The sequence below is a fragment of the Natrix helvetica genome, assembly GCF_964273705.1.
Source record: "Natrix helvetica genome assembly, chromosome: Z".
In the NCBI taxonomy this organism is placed as follows: domain Eukaryota; kingdom Metazoa; phylum Chordata; class Lepidosauria; order Squamata; family Natricidae; genus Natrix; species Natrix helvetica.
The window spans coordinates 141,003,913-141,019,578 of NC_138554.1; the positions used below are offsets into that span (position 1 = coordinate 141,003,913).

At 46.5% G+C, this 15,666-nt stretch overlaps 1 protein-coding gene across 2 annotated transcripts in view; it reads right to left on the bottom strand.

Annotated features, from left to right (window-relative positions):
- The window catches only part of SMARCC1 (SWI/SNF related BAF chromatin remodeling complex subunit C1), a 72,131-nt gene extending 60,131 nt beyond the window's left edge, over window positions 1–12,000 (bottom strand). Inside the window, exons 1-5 of one of the 2 annotated variants that reach the window (XM_081969902.1) lie at window positions 11,521–12,000; window positions 4,113–4,232; window positions 2,411–2,496; window positions 1,683–1,764; window positions 659–751 (exon numbers count right to left, since the gene is read on the bottom strand). In XM_081969902.1, coding sequence (XP_081826028.1) covers window positions 659–751; window positions 1,683–1,764; window positions 2,411–2,496; window positions 4,113–4,232; window positions 11,521–11,844 — 705 coding nt within the window. In that variant the 5' untranslated portion in view covers window positions 11,845–12,000. The remainder of the gene's footprint in view (window positions 1–658; window positions 752–1,682; window positions 1,765–2,410; window positions 2,497–4,112; window positions 4,233–11,520) is intronic. The other variant, XM_081969901.1, reaches the window with a different exon arrangement.
- Between the last annotated feature and the right edge of the window lie 3,666 nt (window positions 12,001–15,666).

Below are 15,666 nucleotides of genomic sequence, written 5' to 3' on the forward strand. Positions count from 1 at the left end.
AGGTTAATCTGGGAGGTCAGAGGAGGTACGGAGGTGTGGCCTCAAGATTTACCTCAGCCTCCAGGGTGAAAGGGCTGTGTTAATACCATGTGTGACTCCTCCCACGCCCCTCTTCGGAGATAGATCGTGGGGTCCTTGGTGCTCTATGGCTTTGGTGGTTTTCTTTCAGATGTTTCATGACCCAAACTAGGAAATGCCATCAGTGCTAGAAGGGAAGGGGATTTGTGAAGAGTGGAAGAACGAGGATGACTATGGGATTCTTGGTGCTCTGAGCTTGGTGGCTTCTGCACAGATGTTTCATGACCCAACTAGTTAACACCATCAGTGCTAGAAGGCAGGGGGGGGGGGGAGAGGCTGCTGTCTCTTTCTATGCGGTCCCTTCTAACACTGAAGACCTAATATGTAATACATATCATATATATTATACATATTATATACAGTTATATATATATAACTTGATTAAGCAGCAAGCATCCTGGGCAGTTAGAAACATGCTGAAATTGAGCCAGGAAGCCTCTCCAAGAAGGCAACCGAGGACCTAACACCCTGACTGCCGTTTTCAGCAACCGAGGGGCAGTTTTAAGAGCTCATTATCTGAATTTGTTCACTACTCCAAGAGACAACGCTTGTGTGGAACCAGTGTTTTCGAACCCATTACCTGATGGCGTTTGACAATGTCTTTGAGCTTGTTAGCCACTTTCAGCTCAATGTCTGGAATGAGGTAGATGCTTGGTCTGCTTAGACAGTTATTCTGAAGAAAAGAAAAGAAAAGAATAATGGAGGAATTAAAGGAATCTTTTTGATCCCAGAAAAAAACAAATTAACAGGATAAAAAATAAATACTGCATTCAAATAATAACCCATTATTCCTATCACAAAGAATACAGATTCAATACTTCAACAAGACACTTATATTTATCTCTAGGGAAACTGCATGCCTTTCAGCATGTTTCTAACTGCCCAGGATGCTTGCTGCTTAATCAAGTTATATATATATAACTGTATATAATATGTATAATATATATGATATGTATTACATATTAGGCAGTTGTATTAGCCACTAAGCCACAGGCTGTGGCTTAGTGGCTAATACAACTGCCTAATATGTAATACAGCCCTGGTTCGAATCCCAGTAAGGGTATGGCTAGCTGATGAGAGCTAAATAGCTTGAAATAGATCTATACTAGTTTCCCTTTATTTATTTATCAGCACAAATACAACACAAATATAAAAAGGCAACATTAAAAAAAAAATATGGTTTTCTGCCTGCATGGTCTTTTGTAATGAGCCGAATGACAGAAAGAGGGAGTAGTGAGCTCCCTTCCATATTTGGGCATACCAGGGGTTGTAACACAAATACATACATACATACATACATACATACATACATACATACATACATGTGCGCGCGCATGTGCATGTATACATGTATATATTTATTTATTTATTAAGAGATTGACAAAGCATCAACCTTTAGGGGAAACTCTAGAAAGAGATTTTTTTTTCATTAGAGTACTTCACAGATGGTTGGTTCATTTACATTTTATCCAGCCTTGTATAATAAGTACTTACAATAAATATGTTTATTATATTTATTGAGAAAGACTCAAATCCCTGTTCGGGTCCTTCAGAAGCACTTCGAAAGCCATTTCCACAACCCAAAATAACATTATTAGCCTTGCCTGCACTAATGTTTTTTCGATGTTCATGAACATTTCCACGTTTCGGTCCATCCGTGAAGGGTTTTGCAAGTCAAATCTCCTCCTGCACAGAAGAATAAAGATTTTGGGGCTATTTATCCATCATAAACATGAGTCAGTTGCCAAATGGTTGAATTTGGATCCCATGATCAGGGGGATGCTACAACAGTCATAAGTGTGAAATCGGTCATAAGTCGCATTCTGAAAACAGTCATAAGTCACATCTTTTGATGTTGCAGTAACTCCGAACAGTCATTAAATGAACTGTTGTAAGTTGAGGACTACTTGTGTTATCAGTCAGGATGGCAATAAATGCAATTATTTTCACCTCTGTAGGTAGTTTTTAACTTACGGCCAACACTGGGAGCAGAATTTCCATCGCTAAGCAAGGCAGTGGGCTCAGTGAGCCTCGATCAATTTGATAACCCTTGTTTTTGCTCCAGCTGTTAAGCAATCACGGCAGTCATTAAGTGAATCATGAGGTTGTTAAGTGAATTGGGCTTTCCCCATGGACATTACTCGTCAGGAGGTCACAATCAAGAGACCCCAGGAAAGTGAAACAGTCGTAAATACAAGTGAATTGCCAATTGATCACACATGCACAGTTGTAAGTATGAGGACCAGCTCTTTTTTTTCAGCAGCGTTGGAGATTCGGTCACTAAAGGAATGGTCATTAAGTCGAAAACTAGTTGCGGGGATAGCAAACTCACCATCCTTGCTCGTTCTTGTATTTGTAAGCGGCACCGAGGATGTAACACAACGTTCCTCCGGCTTTGAAATCCAGGAAACACTTGGCCTGAAAGACAAAACCGCAACAAGGGAGAGTTGTGGGTTCCCCCCTCCGGACAAATCTGAAACATGCAACCAGCCACACAAATCTCACATCGCACAAGGAGAAACGATCGGCCAACGGCTTGCAGATTTTGCAAGCAAATTTCAGAAGCCGCTGGGTTAAAAGAGCCCTTGTAGCTTACGGGGCACTGGAGGCACCTTTCCTCATCGCAGCTTAGTTGTGTCGCCAGGTAAGGACAAAGGCGAGGTGTTTTGAGTTGGGGGAGGAGCCCGGATGGCAGGCAAATCCAAGTCCTTAAATCAAACTTGTCTTTTTTCTTCTTCTTTCCTTTCCTGCTTGGTTTCTTTCTTTACTCTCTTCCCTTCCTCATTCTCCCTTTGCTCTTTCTTTCTTTCTTTCTTTTTCTTTCTTCTTTCTCTTTCCCTTCTTCTATTGTTTTGCTTGTTTTTATCTTCCCTTTCCTTGTTTTTAACTTCCCCATTCCTTTTCTCCTTTCCTTTCGTTGCCTCCCTTTTTTTATTTGTTTCCTTCCCTTCCCAATTTTCCTTTCCTTTCTTTATTTTGTCATTCCCTAACCTTCCTTTTTTCCCCTTTCCTTTTCTGTCCCTTCCTTTTTTCCCTTGTTTTGTCCTTTCCTCTTTTCCTTCCATTCTTCTTCCATTTCCTTTCCTCCCTCCCTCTCTTTCTCCTCATCGTCCATCCCTTTCTTATTCTCCTTTCTTCAATTTGACTTGCAGTTCTGCAATTCTAGAACAAGCTTGAAAGGGAAATTTTTCAAACAAAACTCTATCTAAAGTTGCACAAAGAATCGTTTGAGCCCCACTTGTGACAAACACGTTGCACAGAAAGTTTCATGAGGACTTATGAAACCAGATTTAACATCAGAAAAGCATCCTTTGTTCCCAGCACATTTCTCAACCTGACACCCAGATGCATCAGAACACAACTCCCAGAATTCCAAGCACGTTCGCCACACTGATCGGCAATTGAGAGTCAGATAGGACAAGTGGCAAAGGTGCTGGCTTAGAAACTAGGAGACGGTGAGTTCTAAATCTGCCCTAGGCATGAAAGTCGTATGGGTGACTTTGGGCCAATCACCAGGAGACAGTGAGTTCTAGTTCTCTCTTTAGCATGAAAGCTGACTGGGTGACTTTGGGCCAATCACCAGGAGACAGTGAGTTCTAGTTCTCTCTTTAGCATAAAAGCCACAGGGTGACTTTGGTCCAATCACCAGGTGACAGTGAATTCTAGTCCCACTTTAGGCATGAAAGCTAACTGGGTGACTTTGGGCCAATCACCAGGAGACAGTGAGTTCTAGTTCTCTCTTTAGCATAAAAGCCACAGGGTGACTTTGGTCCAATCACCAGGTGACAGTGAATTCTAGTCCCACTTTAGGCATGAAAGCTGACTGGGTGACTTTGGGCCAATCACCAGGAGACAGTGAATTCTAATTCTCTCTTTAGCATAAAAGCCAGGGGGCGGCTTTGGGCCAATCACCAGGAGATAGTGAGTTCTAGTCCCTCTTAGGCATGAACACAATGGCAAATCTTTGGCATTTCCTGTTCTGCCCACAAAGAGCATCACTGGAGACCCACATTGGAGAAATCCTCAATACTGACCGGAAACTTGGTAAAGGCAGGATTGGCCACATGTTTTCCGAAGGCATCTTCCTGGAACTGCAGCAATTGGGAAACCAGCCCAGCCAGGGTTTTATTGGTCGGTGCATCGGCCTGGACATACTGTGGAACGAAGACACACACAGTTGTGGCTGTTAATTTTCTGTCTATAACCACATTGGCTGCAACACGAGAGCAGAATAGGTCATCCGTTGTTTGTTTTAATCCTGGTTCTGCCGATGATAAGGAGCCATTGCAGGTGGAAGTCAGGTAGCAAGAGAGATACAGCCTGTCCCCTGAGTTACAACCACTAGTGTAGTGACTATTCCAAGTTAGAGCAATCTTACAAAAAGCAGCCAAAAATTTCTTAAGAGTGAGGAAAATTTATGTGGCTAAACCAGACAGTTAAGGGAGGGTTGCCCCGTTTTACGACCTCCCTTCCTGCAGTTGTCAAGTATATCACCCCAGTCGTCAAACTAATCACATAGTTGTTAAATGAATCCGGCGTCCCTATGGACTTTGCTCATCAGACGGTCGCAAAAGGGGATCACTTGATGCCGGGATACTGAAACCGTTGTAAATGCAAGTCGGTTGCCAAGCATCCCAATTTTGACCACATGACCGTATGGGGACGCTGCAAGGGTTAAGTGTGAAAAAAGGGTCATAAGAGACTTTTTTCGGTGCTGTTGTAAATTTGAAAGGTCACTAAACAAACTGTTGTAAGTCAAGGACTACTTTCTTAAGCTCCACCAGGGGACCTGATCAGCAACTGTAGTGTAGGATTGTGAGGAATTATAGGGTCTCCTTCTTGAGTAGGGGCTTGGACTAGAAGACCTCCAAGATCCTCTCCAGCTCTGTAATATAGACCCACAAAGTAGCTCTCCCCCCACCCCCACCCCACCCAAACCCCTCTTAGCTGTTTAATACTGGTTGAATAATGAATAAATGATCTACGGCTGCATATTCATTTCTGGTTTTTTTCAAGTTTTTTACCTACCAAACTCTCTCACCCAAAGAAAGAGGAATCTCCTATTTTTCAAAACAGAACAAGATGGTTGGAAGGGACCTTGGAGGTCTTCTAACCTTGCTCAAGCAGGAGACCCAAGACCATTTCTGACAAAGGGCTCTCCAGTCTTTTTTTTTAAGCCTCCAGTGGTGGAGCATCGACAATTATAGCCAGAATGGTATATGATCTCCTACTTGAGCAAGGAGTTGGACTAGATGACCAACAAGGTCCCTTTCAATTCTGCATTTCTGTAAGAGTCTGTTGCTTGAGCAGGGGCTGGACTAGATGACCTCCAAAGTCCCTTCCAACTCTGTCATTCTATGATTCTGTTAGGGTTTCGTGTTTGAGCAGGAGCTTGAACCAAAAGACCTCCAAGATTACTTCCAACTCCGTATTTCTCTAAGGGTCTCCTGCTTGAGATGGGGGTTGGACTAGATGACCTCCAAGACCCTTTTCAACTCCGTATTTCTCTAAGGGTCTCCTGCCTTAGCAGAGAGTTGGACTGTACAACCCTAGGGCCGGTTTGTTGTTCAGAATTTAGATTTTTATCGGCTTTTCTAATTGTTGTAATCTGCTTGGCGGCTACTGAACTCATTGGCAGCCTCTTAAAAAAGGGGGAGATCAAATCCAGCCCTGTAGGCCATTGTGGGCGGCCAAGGTTCATTTGTACACAACAGGACACTGCACAACAGATGAACAACAGCTGAAACATCACCAGGCTGGCAGACCTGGGGGGGGGGGGGGTCTGTCAGGGTTTCAAGTCACAGATCTGGGGAGGGGACAGCTGTACTTCCAGCTGCTCTTCCCTACTAAACCTTCTGAGGGGCTGTTGTGTTTAGTGTCAACACCTGCCAGTCCACTGCCATGAGGTCAGCGAGGAGTGATTGTGACAGTGCAGGCTTTATAAGAGATGAGGGAACTGATCCCATTTGCAGATGACATGGAATACTTAAGACTTCATTCAGTAAGGCATTCGACAGAGTAGACCACAATGTACTTCTTGGTAAACTGGGAAAATGTGAGATAGACAGCATCACCACAGATGGAGTTGTAACTGGCTGACAAACTGTACTCAACAAGTAGTCCTTAACTATATTACATCTTCAGTGAGGGAAGTAAGCAGTGAGGTACCACAAGGTAAGTCTTAGGCCCAGGACTCTTGAATATCTGTTCTGTTTTGGGCCCAGGACTCTTCAACATCTTCATCAATGATTTGGATGAGGGGATAAATGGGGAACTCATCAAATTTGCAGATGACACCAAGCTGGCAGGAATAGCCAACACTCCAGGAGATAGGCTTAAGATACAGAAGGATCTTGACAAACTTGAACATTGGGCACTATCTAATAAAATGAAATTCAATGGTGAAAAGAGTCAGGTTCTACATTTAGGCAACAAAAACGGAATGCACAGGTACAGTATAGGTGGTACCTTGCTCAATAGTAGTAACCGTGAGAGGGATCTTGGAATCCTAGTGGACAACCATTTAAATAGGAGCCAGCCGTGTGCAGCAGCTGCCAAAAAAGCCAACACAGTTCTAGGCTGCATCAACAGAGGGAGAGAATCAACATCACGCTTTATAAGGCCTTGGTAAGGCCACACTTGGAATATGACATTCAGTTTTGGTCACCACGATGTAGAAAAGATGCAGAGACTCTAGAAAGGGTGCAGAGAAGAGCAACAAAGAGGATGAGGGGACTGGAGGCTAAAACATATGAAGAACGGTTGCAGGAACTGGGTATGTCTAGCTTAAGAGAAAGAAGGACTAGGGGAGACATGATAGCAGTGTTCCAATATCTCAGGGGTTGCCACAAAGAAGAGGGAGTCAAATTATTCTCCAAGGCACCTGAGGGTAGAACAAGAAGTAATGGGTGGAAACTAATCAAGGAGAGAAGCAACTTAGAACTGAGGAGAAACTTCCTGACAGTTAGAACAATTAATCAGTGGAACGGAAATTGCCACCAGAAGTTGTGAATGCCCCAACACTGGAAGTCTTTAAGAAGATGTTGGATAGCCATCTGTCTGGAACGGTATAGGGTTTCCTGCCTAGGCAGGAGGTTGGACTAGAAGACCTCCAAGGTCCCTTCCAACTCTGCTATTGTATTGTATTGTATCTTTATAAATGACTTAGATTAGGAGATAGAAGGGAAACTCATCAAATTTACAAATGACACTACTGGCAGGAATAGTCAACATCCCAGAAGACAAACTTGGGACCCAAAAGATCTGGATTCCAACCCTAGGCCCTATCCAACAATATGAAATTCAATGTGGAAAAAAGCAAGATTTTACACCTAGGCAGGAAAAACCAAAGGGACAAGTACAGAGTGGGCAAAAAACGGCTCAAAAACAGTAACTGCAAGAGGTGCCTTTGTGTCATAATGGACGATTGCTTAAACATGAGCCAGCCATGTGCGGCAACAGCTGAAAAAGCTAATAATGATCCTTGCTTGTCAAAACAGAGGCATAGAATCAAAATCACGTGAAGTGTTAGTACTGTTAACTCACATTGGTCGGAATCCTGACAAGTACATTGGTTAAGAGGTTATAGGGATATCGGTTAAGTGAGTTTTGCCCCATTTCATGAACTTTCTTTCCACGGTTGTTGAGCCTATCGCTGCAGTTGTGAAGTGTGTCACATGTTGTTAAGTGAACCTGGCTTCCCCAATGACTTTGCTCATCGGAAAGCCACCAAAAGGGAATTGTGTGACTCTGGGACTCTGCGACTGTCATAAACTGGAGTCAGTTGGCAAGCATCTGAATTTTCATCATGTCACATGGGAATGCTACTATGGCTGCAAGTGTGAAAACTGGTCATAAGTTCCTTTTATTTCTGGTGCTGTTGTAACTTCGAAGGGCTGCTAAACAAAAGGTCGTAAGTCAAGAGAAAACTTGAATTCTGATTGCAAAGAGATGATCAGAGCTGCCTCAGTTCCCTGCTGCGCATGTATGTGAACGCTCTATCATGGGTGCACAACTTCATGCCTGTTCATGCACCCAAAAAACCCAACAGGTTTGACCTGCCTTACAACCTCTGCGGCTCACCTGACATTGTGGGTTTCAGAAAAAGGTAGAGAGGCTGCGTCGCTGCGTAGCTTAATGACTACACGTGGGAAAAGCAGCTCGGAAAAATTCAGCACGGGGGGGAGGAGTTGCAAAAAGCTTGCGGCATTGGGTGTGATGTAGCTACCCCACAAGGGGTTAGAAGAGACTATTAGCTATGTCGCAGCAATCAGGGTAACCAACTAATCATAGCATGGATAGAAGAGTTTTAAAGCTCGGAGTTGAAATGCAGGGGTCCTTGGTGCTGAGCAGACGTTTTGTGACCCAACTAAGGAACAGAATCAGTGCTACAAGGGAATTGGGGTGCGAGAGGAGGAGGAAGACTCTCTAAGCTTAGTGGTATCCTTGCAAACATCTTGTTACTAGGTATCTAGGTGACATCATCAGTGCTAACATTGGTGTTGGTGGAAGACAAGGGGAATAAACCTACTCAAAAATATATGTTGTTTTGGAGGGGATAAGGGCACAATTGGAATATATTGTATATCTTTTAGTTGTTACAGAAGAAGAAATATAAGGGTAAAAAAATGGTCTCCGGGGTGTGGGAATGCATATAATATTTGGGTTTTTTTGGCTTCTTCTTTTCTCTTTCTTTTTTTGGGTTCACTATGTTTGTATTATTTGTACTTAAAAATAAAATAAAGTTTAAAAAAAAACATTTCTAACATTGGGTTCATTCGTGTTTCCTTGGATAATGAAGTTCTTCAAGAAAAACACCAAGGCCAGAGAGCATCAAGACCTCTCAGTCCGCCTCCTTTTCTTCTTCCTCCTCCTTCTCCCTTCTAGCACTGATGAAGTTTCCTAGTTGGGTCATGAAACATCTGCAAGAATACCACCAAACTCAGAGAGCACCAAGGACCCCCCAGTCCTTTTCTTCTTCCTCCCCCCAATCAGCTCTACAACCAACCAACCCCCTCTCTTCTAGTACTGATGACATTCCCTAGTTGGGTTACAAGATGTCTGCAAAAAAACTACCCAGTTCAGAGAGCACCAAGGATCCCCCAGTCCTTTTCTTCTTCCTCCCCTCTTCTCCTTCTCGGCTCCACAAAAAAAACACCCTCTCTTCTAGTACTGATGACGTTCCCTAGTTGGGTTACAAGACGCCTGCAAAAAAACCTTCAGAGAGCACCATATTCTCCTCCTCTTCCTCCCACCTCACTCCCCTCTAGCACTAATGCTGTTCCCTAGTTGAGTCACAAAATGTCTGCAAGAAACCACCCAGCTAAAAAGAACACCAATGACCCTTGTTGTTAGTTGTGAAGTTGTGTCCGACCCCTCATGACCCAGTGGACAACATTCCTCCAGGCCTTCCTGTCCTCTACCATCCTTTGGAGTTCATTTAAGCTCACGCCAACTGCTTTGGTGATTCCATCCAGCCACCTCATTCTCTGACATCTCCTTCTTCTTTTGCCCCCTCAGTCTTTCCCACCATTAGGCTCTTCTCCAGGGAGTCCTTCCTTCTCATTGACCCTACAGAAGACCCCCATAACCATACAGAAAGGGAAACTCAAATAAGCAGGGATTAACCCCAGAGGAACAATCAAGTAGACAACAATACTGCAATTAAGGAATTATTAAGGGAAAAAACCCACATTCCCACCCCCACCAATGCCAGGGCAAGCAATTATACAGAGACCAAATCCCCACCCCCATCCTTCCAGCACTGATGATGTTTCCCTAGTGGGATCATGAGACATTTACAAAAAAACCACCAAGCCCCAAAGAAAGAGAAATCCAGATAAGCACGGATTTACACCAGACAAACCATCAGGGAGAAAGCAGTAAAGGAATTCACAAGGGAGAAAACCAGGCTCCCTCTAGCACTGCCAAGACAAGCAACTGTATATAAACAGAGACCAACCCCCCCCCCAACATTTCATTTAGTAACTGCTCAAAGTTACTAAATGTGCAATCAATGGAGAAGCCAGATTCCTTTAACCGCCAATGACTGCAGGGGTTCGATTAGCATCTTGGCAAGAAATGTTGTAAAATGGGGCAAAATTCCCCAAGCAAGTCTCGCTTAGGGACAGAAATTTGGGGGTCAATTGTGGTCGTAGATCAAGGACTAACTGTATTCAAGGGGGGGGGGGGGAGAATCTCAGGTTCCTAAAGAATTGAGAATTGAATCCAGTCTTCAAAGGCCTCCCCAAAAAAGCAAGTCTAGCTAGGAGGAGACAGGAAGAAAAGCAACAATGCAGCACACCTCCCCGTGCAGAAAAGCTCACAACTGGTTGCATAAATGACACCTCCCCAATCCAAGTGGTGCATCCCTAGGTCCAACTGGCCCCATAATCCACAGCCACCCCTCTCCCACACCCCAGAGGGTAGGAGGGTGAAGAAGACTTAAGACATTATTGCTTTTGGTGGGACGACGATAATGACCCTATCTAGATTTAAATACAAGGTCCAGCTGACCCCATAATCCACAGTCACCCCACTCTCCCAAACCCCAAAGGGCAGGAGGGAGACCTGTGCCTAGGTCCAGCTAGACCCATAATCCACAGCAATCCACACAATCCCACAGGGCAGGAAGGTAAAGACATGGGGAGAAGGATGACTCCTCATCTAGAATTAAATATGGGGGGAAGAGGAATAACCCTGGGTCCAGCTGACCCCATAATCCACAGCCACCCCACTCTCCCAAACCCCAAAGGGCAGGAGGATAAAGACATTATAACTTGGGGGAGGGGAGAATGACCCCATCTAAGGCTAAATATGGGGTGAGGCTTGTCCCCAGGTACAGCTGGCCCCATAATCCACAGCCACCCTCCTTTCCCAGACCCAAAAGGGAAGGAGGGCAAAGACATAGTGTGTCTGTGTGTGTGTCTGTGTGTGTGTGTGTGTGTCTGTGTGTGTAAGAATGACCCCCTCCCCATCTAGGGTTAAGAAAAAGGGGAGGAGAAAAAAATCACCCCAGGTCCAGCTGGCCCCATCATCCACAACACCCTGCCCTCCTCACTCCGTGGATGATGGGACCACCCGCTGTGATGAAAGAGGCCCTAACTTAATCCCAGGGAAGCCCTGAGGGGAAGCATCTGTGAGGAGGAAGAGGGAGGGGGGATAAAGGAGGGGGGTCGAGGGGAGGGGAGGTCAGAGGTCAAGGGTCAGAGGCCTCCCATTCTTTGTTTTTCCCCCTCAGGAATGAGAGGCCTCATTATTTTTTCTTTCTTTTCCTTCCTATTTTTTCTTCAGAAATGACAGGTCTCCTATTCTCTCTCTGTTTTTCTCATCGGAGGCCCTCCTATTCTTTTCTCTTCCTTTTTTACCTCAGGAACGAGAGAAGCCCTCCTATTCGTTCTTTCTTCTCCCTTTCATCTCCTTTTTCCCCCCACCCCACCTCACCTTCTTGTAATGCTTAGCCAGCCAAGCCCGGGCGGCTTCCAACTGCGAAGCCGTGTCGGCGCTTTCCCAAAATTTCCCCGCGGGGCCTCCGTCTTTCCGGCGGGAAAGCGACAAAGGGCCGGCGGAAGAAAACGACGACGACGACGAGGACGAAGAAGCCGAACCGGGCCCGCTGCCGCCGACGACGGTTCCAGGCCCCGACACGGGACTCGAGGCCGCCGTTACCGAGGCCGAGGCCGCCGCCATTGTCCTGCCGGGCCTACCGCGCCGTCGCCGCCGCCGCCGCCGGGGCCCCGCGCCGCCCACTTTCCTCGCTCCGCGCATGCGCGGCCGAGGAGGCGCCGCGGCGGCTACTGAGGCTGTTCGCTCGCCGTCGCTCTCTCTCTTTCTCTCTCTCTCGCTCTTTCCGCGCACGCGCCGCCTCAACGCCGAGCTCGCGACGGCTCCTCGGCCGGGGTTGCCTCAGGCCGAGGGGGACGATCGGCGGAGCGCATGCGCCGACGACCTAAAGACACGCCCTCCAGCCGCGAAAGCGCCTGCGCCGTACTCGCCGCCGTTGAGTTGTGGGCATGCGCGCTTTCCCCTCTTCACCCTTCCCCCATGTTTGGATGGACAGCTGGCCCGGCCGAATGGACAAGGGCCTTTTCCCCCCACCTTTTGCGCAAGCGCGGATTTAGGGGAGTGGACCGCGCCTGCGTGAAACGGGGCGCGATGGAGGCGTCCGGAGACCCCTGAAAGAGGGTCGGGGATGGGAAGGGGACGGGCGAGGGGTCTGGCCTCGCCCACTCAGACCCAGTCGCGCCACGTGGAGGACGCAGCCTAGTCTTCCATGATCGGCTGGCCTAGGGGAGTAATGCAGTAATCCAGATACCCTGGCAAGGCGCGCAGCCCTTCCTTATGGTTCCTATCTGTACGTGTGAAATGGCTTGACAACGTGTATCATGCGTGTTGCTTTGATGTGTACAACCTTGGAACCTGGTCAAATAGCCAGAAAGGTTTCCTTTTTTGATGGGGCTGGTTTTAAAATTACAGGTAGTCCTCAACTTGCGACCGTAATTGAACCCAAACTTCGGGGAGTTTCATACATTTTACTGCCTTTCTTGTCATCGTCGTTAAGGAAATCACTACAGTGATGAAATTAGTCTCCTGGTTGTTAAGGGAATCAGGCTTCTCTTGGCGAAAGTTGCCAAAGGGGATCACATTACCCCACGACTGTCATAAATATAAGACAATTGGGAAGCGTCTGAATTTGGATCTTATAAGCCTGGGGATACTGCAATGGTCATAAGTGTGAAAAAGTCCCTCTTTGGTGCTGTTCAGAGATTGGTCACTAAATGAACTGTTGTAAGTCAAAGACTAGCTTTAGGGAGCCCTTTTGTGAGGGAGGTAGAGCATAGGCTGGGAAAAGTTTGGTAAATAAATTACTATGACAGTTGCTGTTAAATACAGGTAGTGCTCAGCTTATGACAATTGAGCCCACATTCTTTGTTGCTAAGTGCAACATTTGGTCAGTGAACTCTGCTCCATTTTACAACTTTTTGCACTACTGTTGTTCAGTGAACCATTTCAGTTCTTCAGTTAGTTACACGGTTGTTAAATGAATCTGGCTTCCCCATTGACTTTGCTTCTCAAGGTGGTCGCAAAAGGGGATTCTGTGACGCAGGGATGCTGCCACCATCATAAATATGAACCAGTTGCCAAGCATCCGAATTTTGATCACATGACCATGGGAATGTCATGTGAAAAGCGGTCATAATTCCTATTTTTCAGTGCCCTAGTAACTTTGAACGGTCACTAAATAAACTGCTGTACGTTGAGGACTACCTCTAATCAGTCTATGAAGATTTTCAGTCATGCAGGTCGTGGTTGTCCCGAAATGTGCTTTTTCAAGAGGAAACTGACCTTTCATGACTATTTTTTTCTTGAAGAGGTTTTGCTTCTCATCCGAGAAGCTTCCTCCGTTCTCTCTAACAGTTCAGTTCTTCAGTCAAGCTTCTCAGATGAGAAGCAAAACCTCTTCAAGGAAAAAAACAAACACAAACACTAATTGGATGGTGGGGAATCAAAGGATTTATATTCCCTGCAGACAAGCTGGTCATTTACATTCTTTTTAAAGATATGTTAAGGACACTTAGAGGATTGTGGGTGTCCTTGGGCTCCCCCAAGTAGCGCAAATGAGTGTGGTGCTTTTTTGGAACTGCTGAAAGGGTTGTGTTGTAGGTTAGAGATCTTGTGGTATCTCCCCCCCCCCCCCCGAATTGAGACAGGATTGTTCAATTTTGACAAAGATGGCCTCTTGGGCCTTCCTCTTGCAAACCTGCCCAAAATGTAGAACCGTAAATCAGGATAGAGCAGGAAGGGACCTTGGAGGTCATTTAATGCAAGCCCCTAATCAAGCAGGAGAACCTCTACCATTCCGGCAACGGTTGTCTAACCTATTCTAGAAATCCTCCAGTGATGGAGGAAAGTCCTTCCACTGATTCATTGAGAACTCCAATGGAGGATCTCCCTTGATCCTTCTTCTTCCCAATTAAGCTTATCTAAACTTCCATGCGTCTTGGCCCCTCCCTCTTGGGAATCCAGACCACGTCCCACCACATCTAGATATAATCCAGGGCAACCTCCCTGCGGGTGGATGGTCCTTGACTCCCAGCCATCTCAACAGTGGCCATATTGACTGAGGAACTGGCAGGAAGGCCTTTAGCTCGGTCTTGCAGGGTTTTCATAACCACCATTTGCTGCTCCAGTCAGTGGGGACAATCAAAATGCAAATATTGAGTTTCCAGGCTATAATACAGCTCCTTAGTTCCAAGAAGGCTGCACCCCCCATGTGGGCTACTCTGGTGACCCTAAAGACACAGGGGGGAAAAAAACCCTCAAAACGGCCTCAACGGCTCTCTAAAAGAAATACAAATGACCAGCTGTCTCTAAGGAGTTTCAATTGTTTTTTCCCCCCTTGGAAGATAGGGCGTTGGTACTTACCTGATATGCCTCTTCTCACACTGGGGGAGGAGTATCCAGACTGGGTTAACCTTGTCCTCTCATTGATTGGACCGAGTCAGATAAGATATTTGGACACGCCCACTGGTCACCTGGTACTCCCCAGGTATCGGCGAAGAACTCCATCCGACTCGTTGCACCATTCACTCCAGACTCTTATTCCAGTTATTAGCTTTTATTGGTTGAAATATCAACATAACCTTGTAAACAACCAACATAATACTTATCAACATAACACTGTCAGGGAGGGGCTGGATACTCCTCCCCCACTATGAGAAGAGGCGTATCAGGTAAGTACCAACGCCCTTTCTCCATAGTGAGAGGGAGGAGTATCCAGACTGGGACGTACCAAAGCCTACACGTCCCTAAGGAGGGAGACCCTTGAGGCCACATGTCCCCAACTCATGCCTGGTGAGGCGTGGCCCCCACCCTGTGGACCGCCTGTAATACCCTGCAGCCGAAAGAGGCCTCTGCCGAGGCAAAGGAGTCCAGTTTATAGTTCCTTACAAAGGATGAGGGGGAAGCCCAGGTAGCTGCCCTGCAGATTTCAGCCAAGGAGGCCTGCGTGGCCCAGGCCGTGGAAGTGCCTGCGCTCCGCGTAGAATGAGCTGTGATACGACCTGGTGTAGGCAGGCCCTGTGACTAGTAGGCAGTGGCAATGCAGGTTCACAACCACCTGCCTATGGTGGTGGTGGTGACCTTGTTTCCCAGAGTCCCCGGCTGGCCTGGTTCTCCTGAGGTAGATCCTCAGAGCCCTCCTTACGTCCAGAGTGTGCCACTTCTTCTTCTCCAACGGGTGAGAAGGGTCTGGACAGAAGTTGGGCAAGATCAGCTCCTGTGCTTGATGGAAGCAGGTGCACACCTTGGGGATGAAGGACGGATCCAACTGCAACACCACTCTGGAAGGGCCCCTTAAGAGTCAGGAACTCAAGAGAAACCGTTCGTAAAGGCTCAAACGGAGTGCCTGTCCAGAGCATCCAAAACCCTGTGTAAGTCCCAGGACGAGTACCTGTGTACCGCAGGCGGTTTGAGGTTGGAAGCCCCCTTTAGGAATTGTCTGACCATGGGGTGGTGAGTCAAACTCTGGTTCCTGCCACACAGGAGAACTGATGAGATGGCTGAAACCTGCCTCCTGATCGTGTTGGG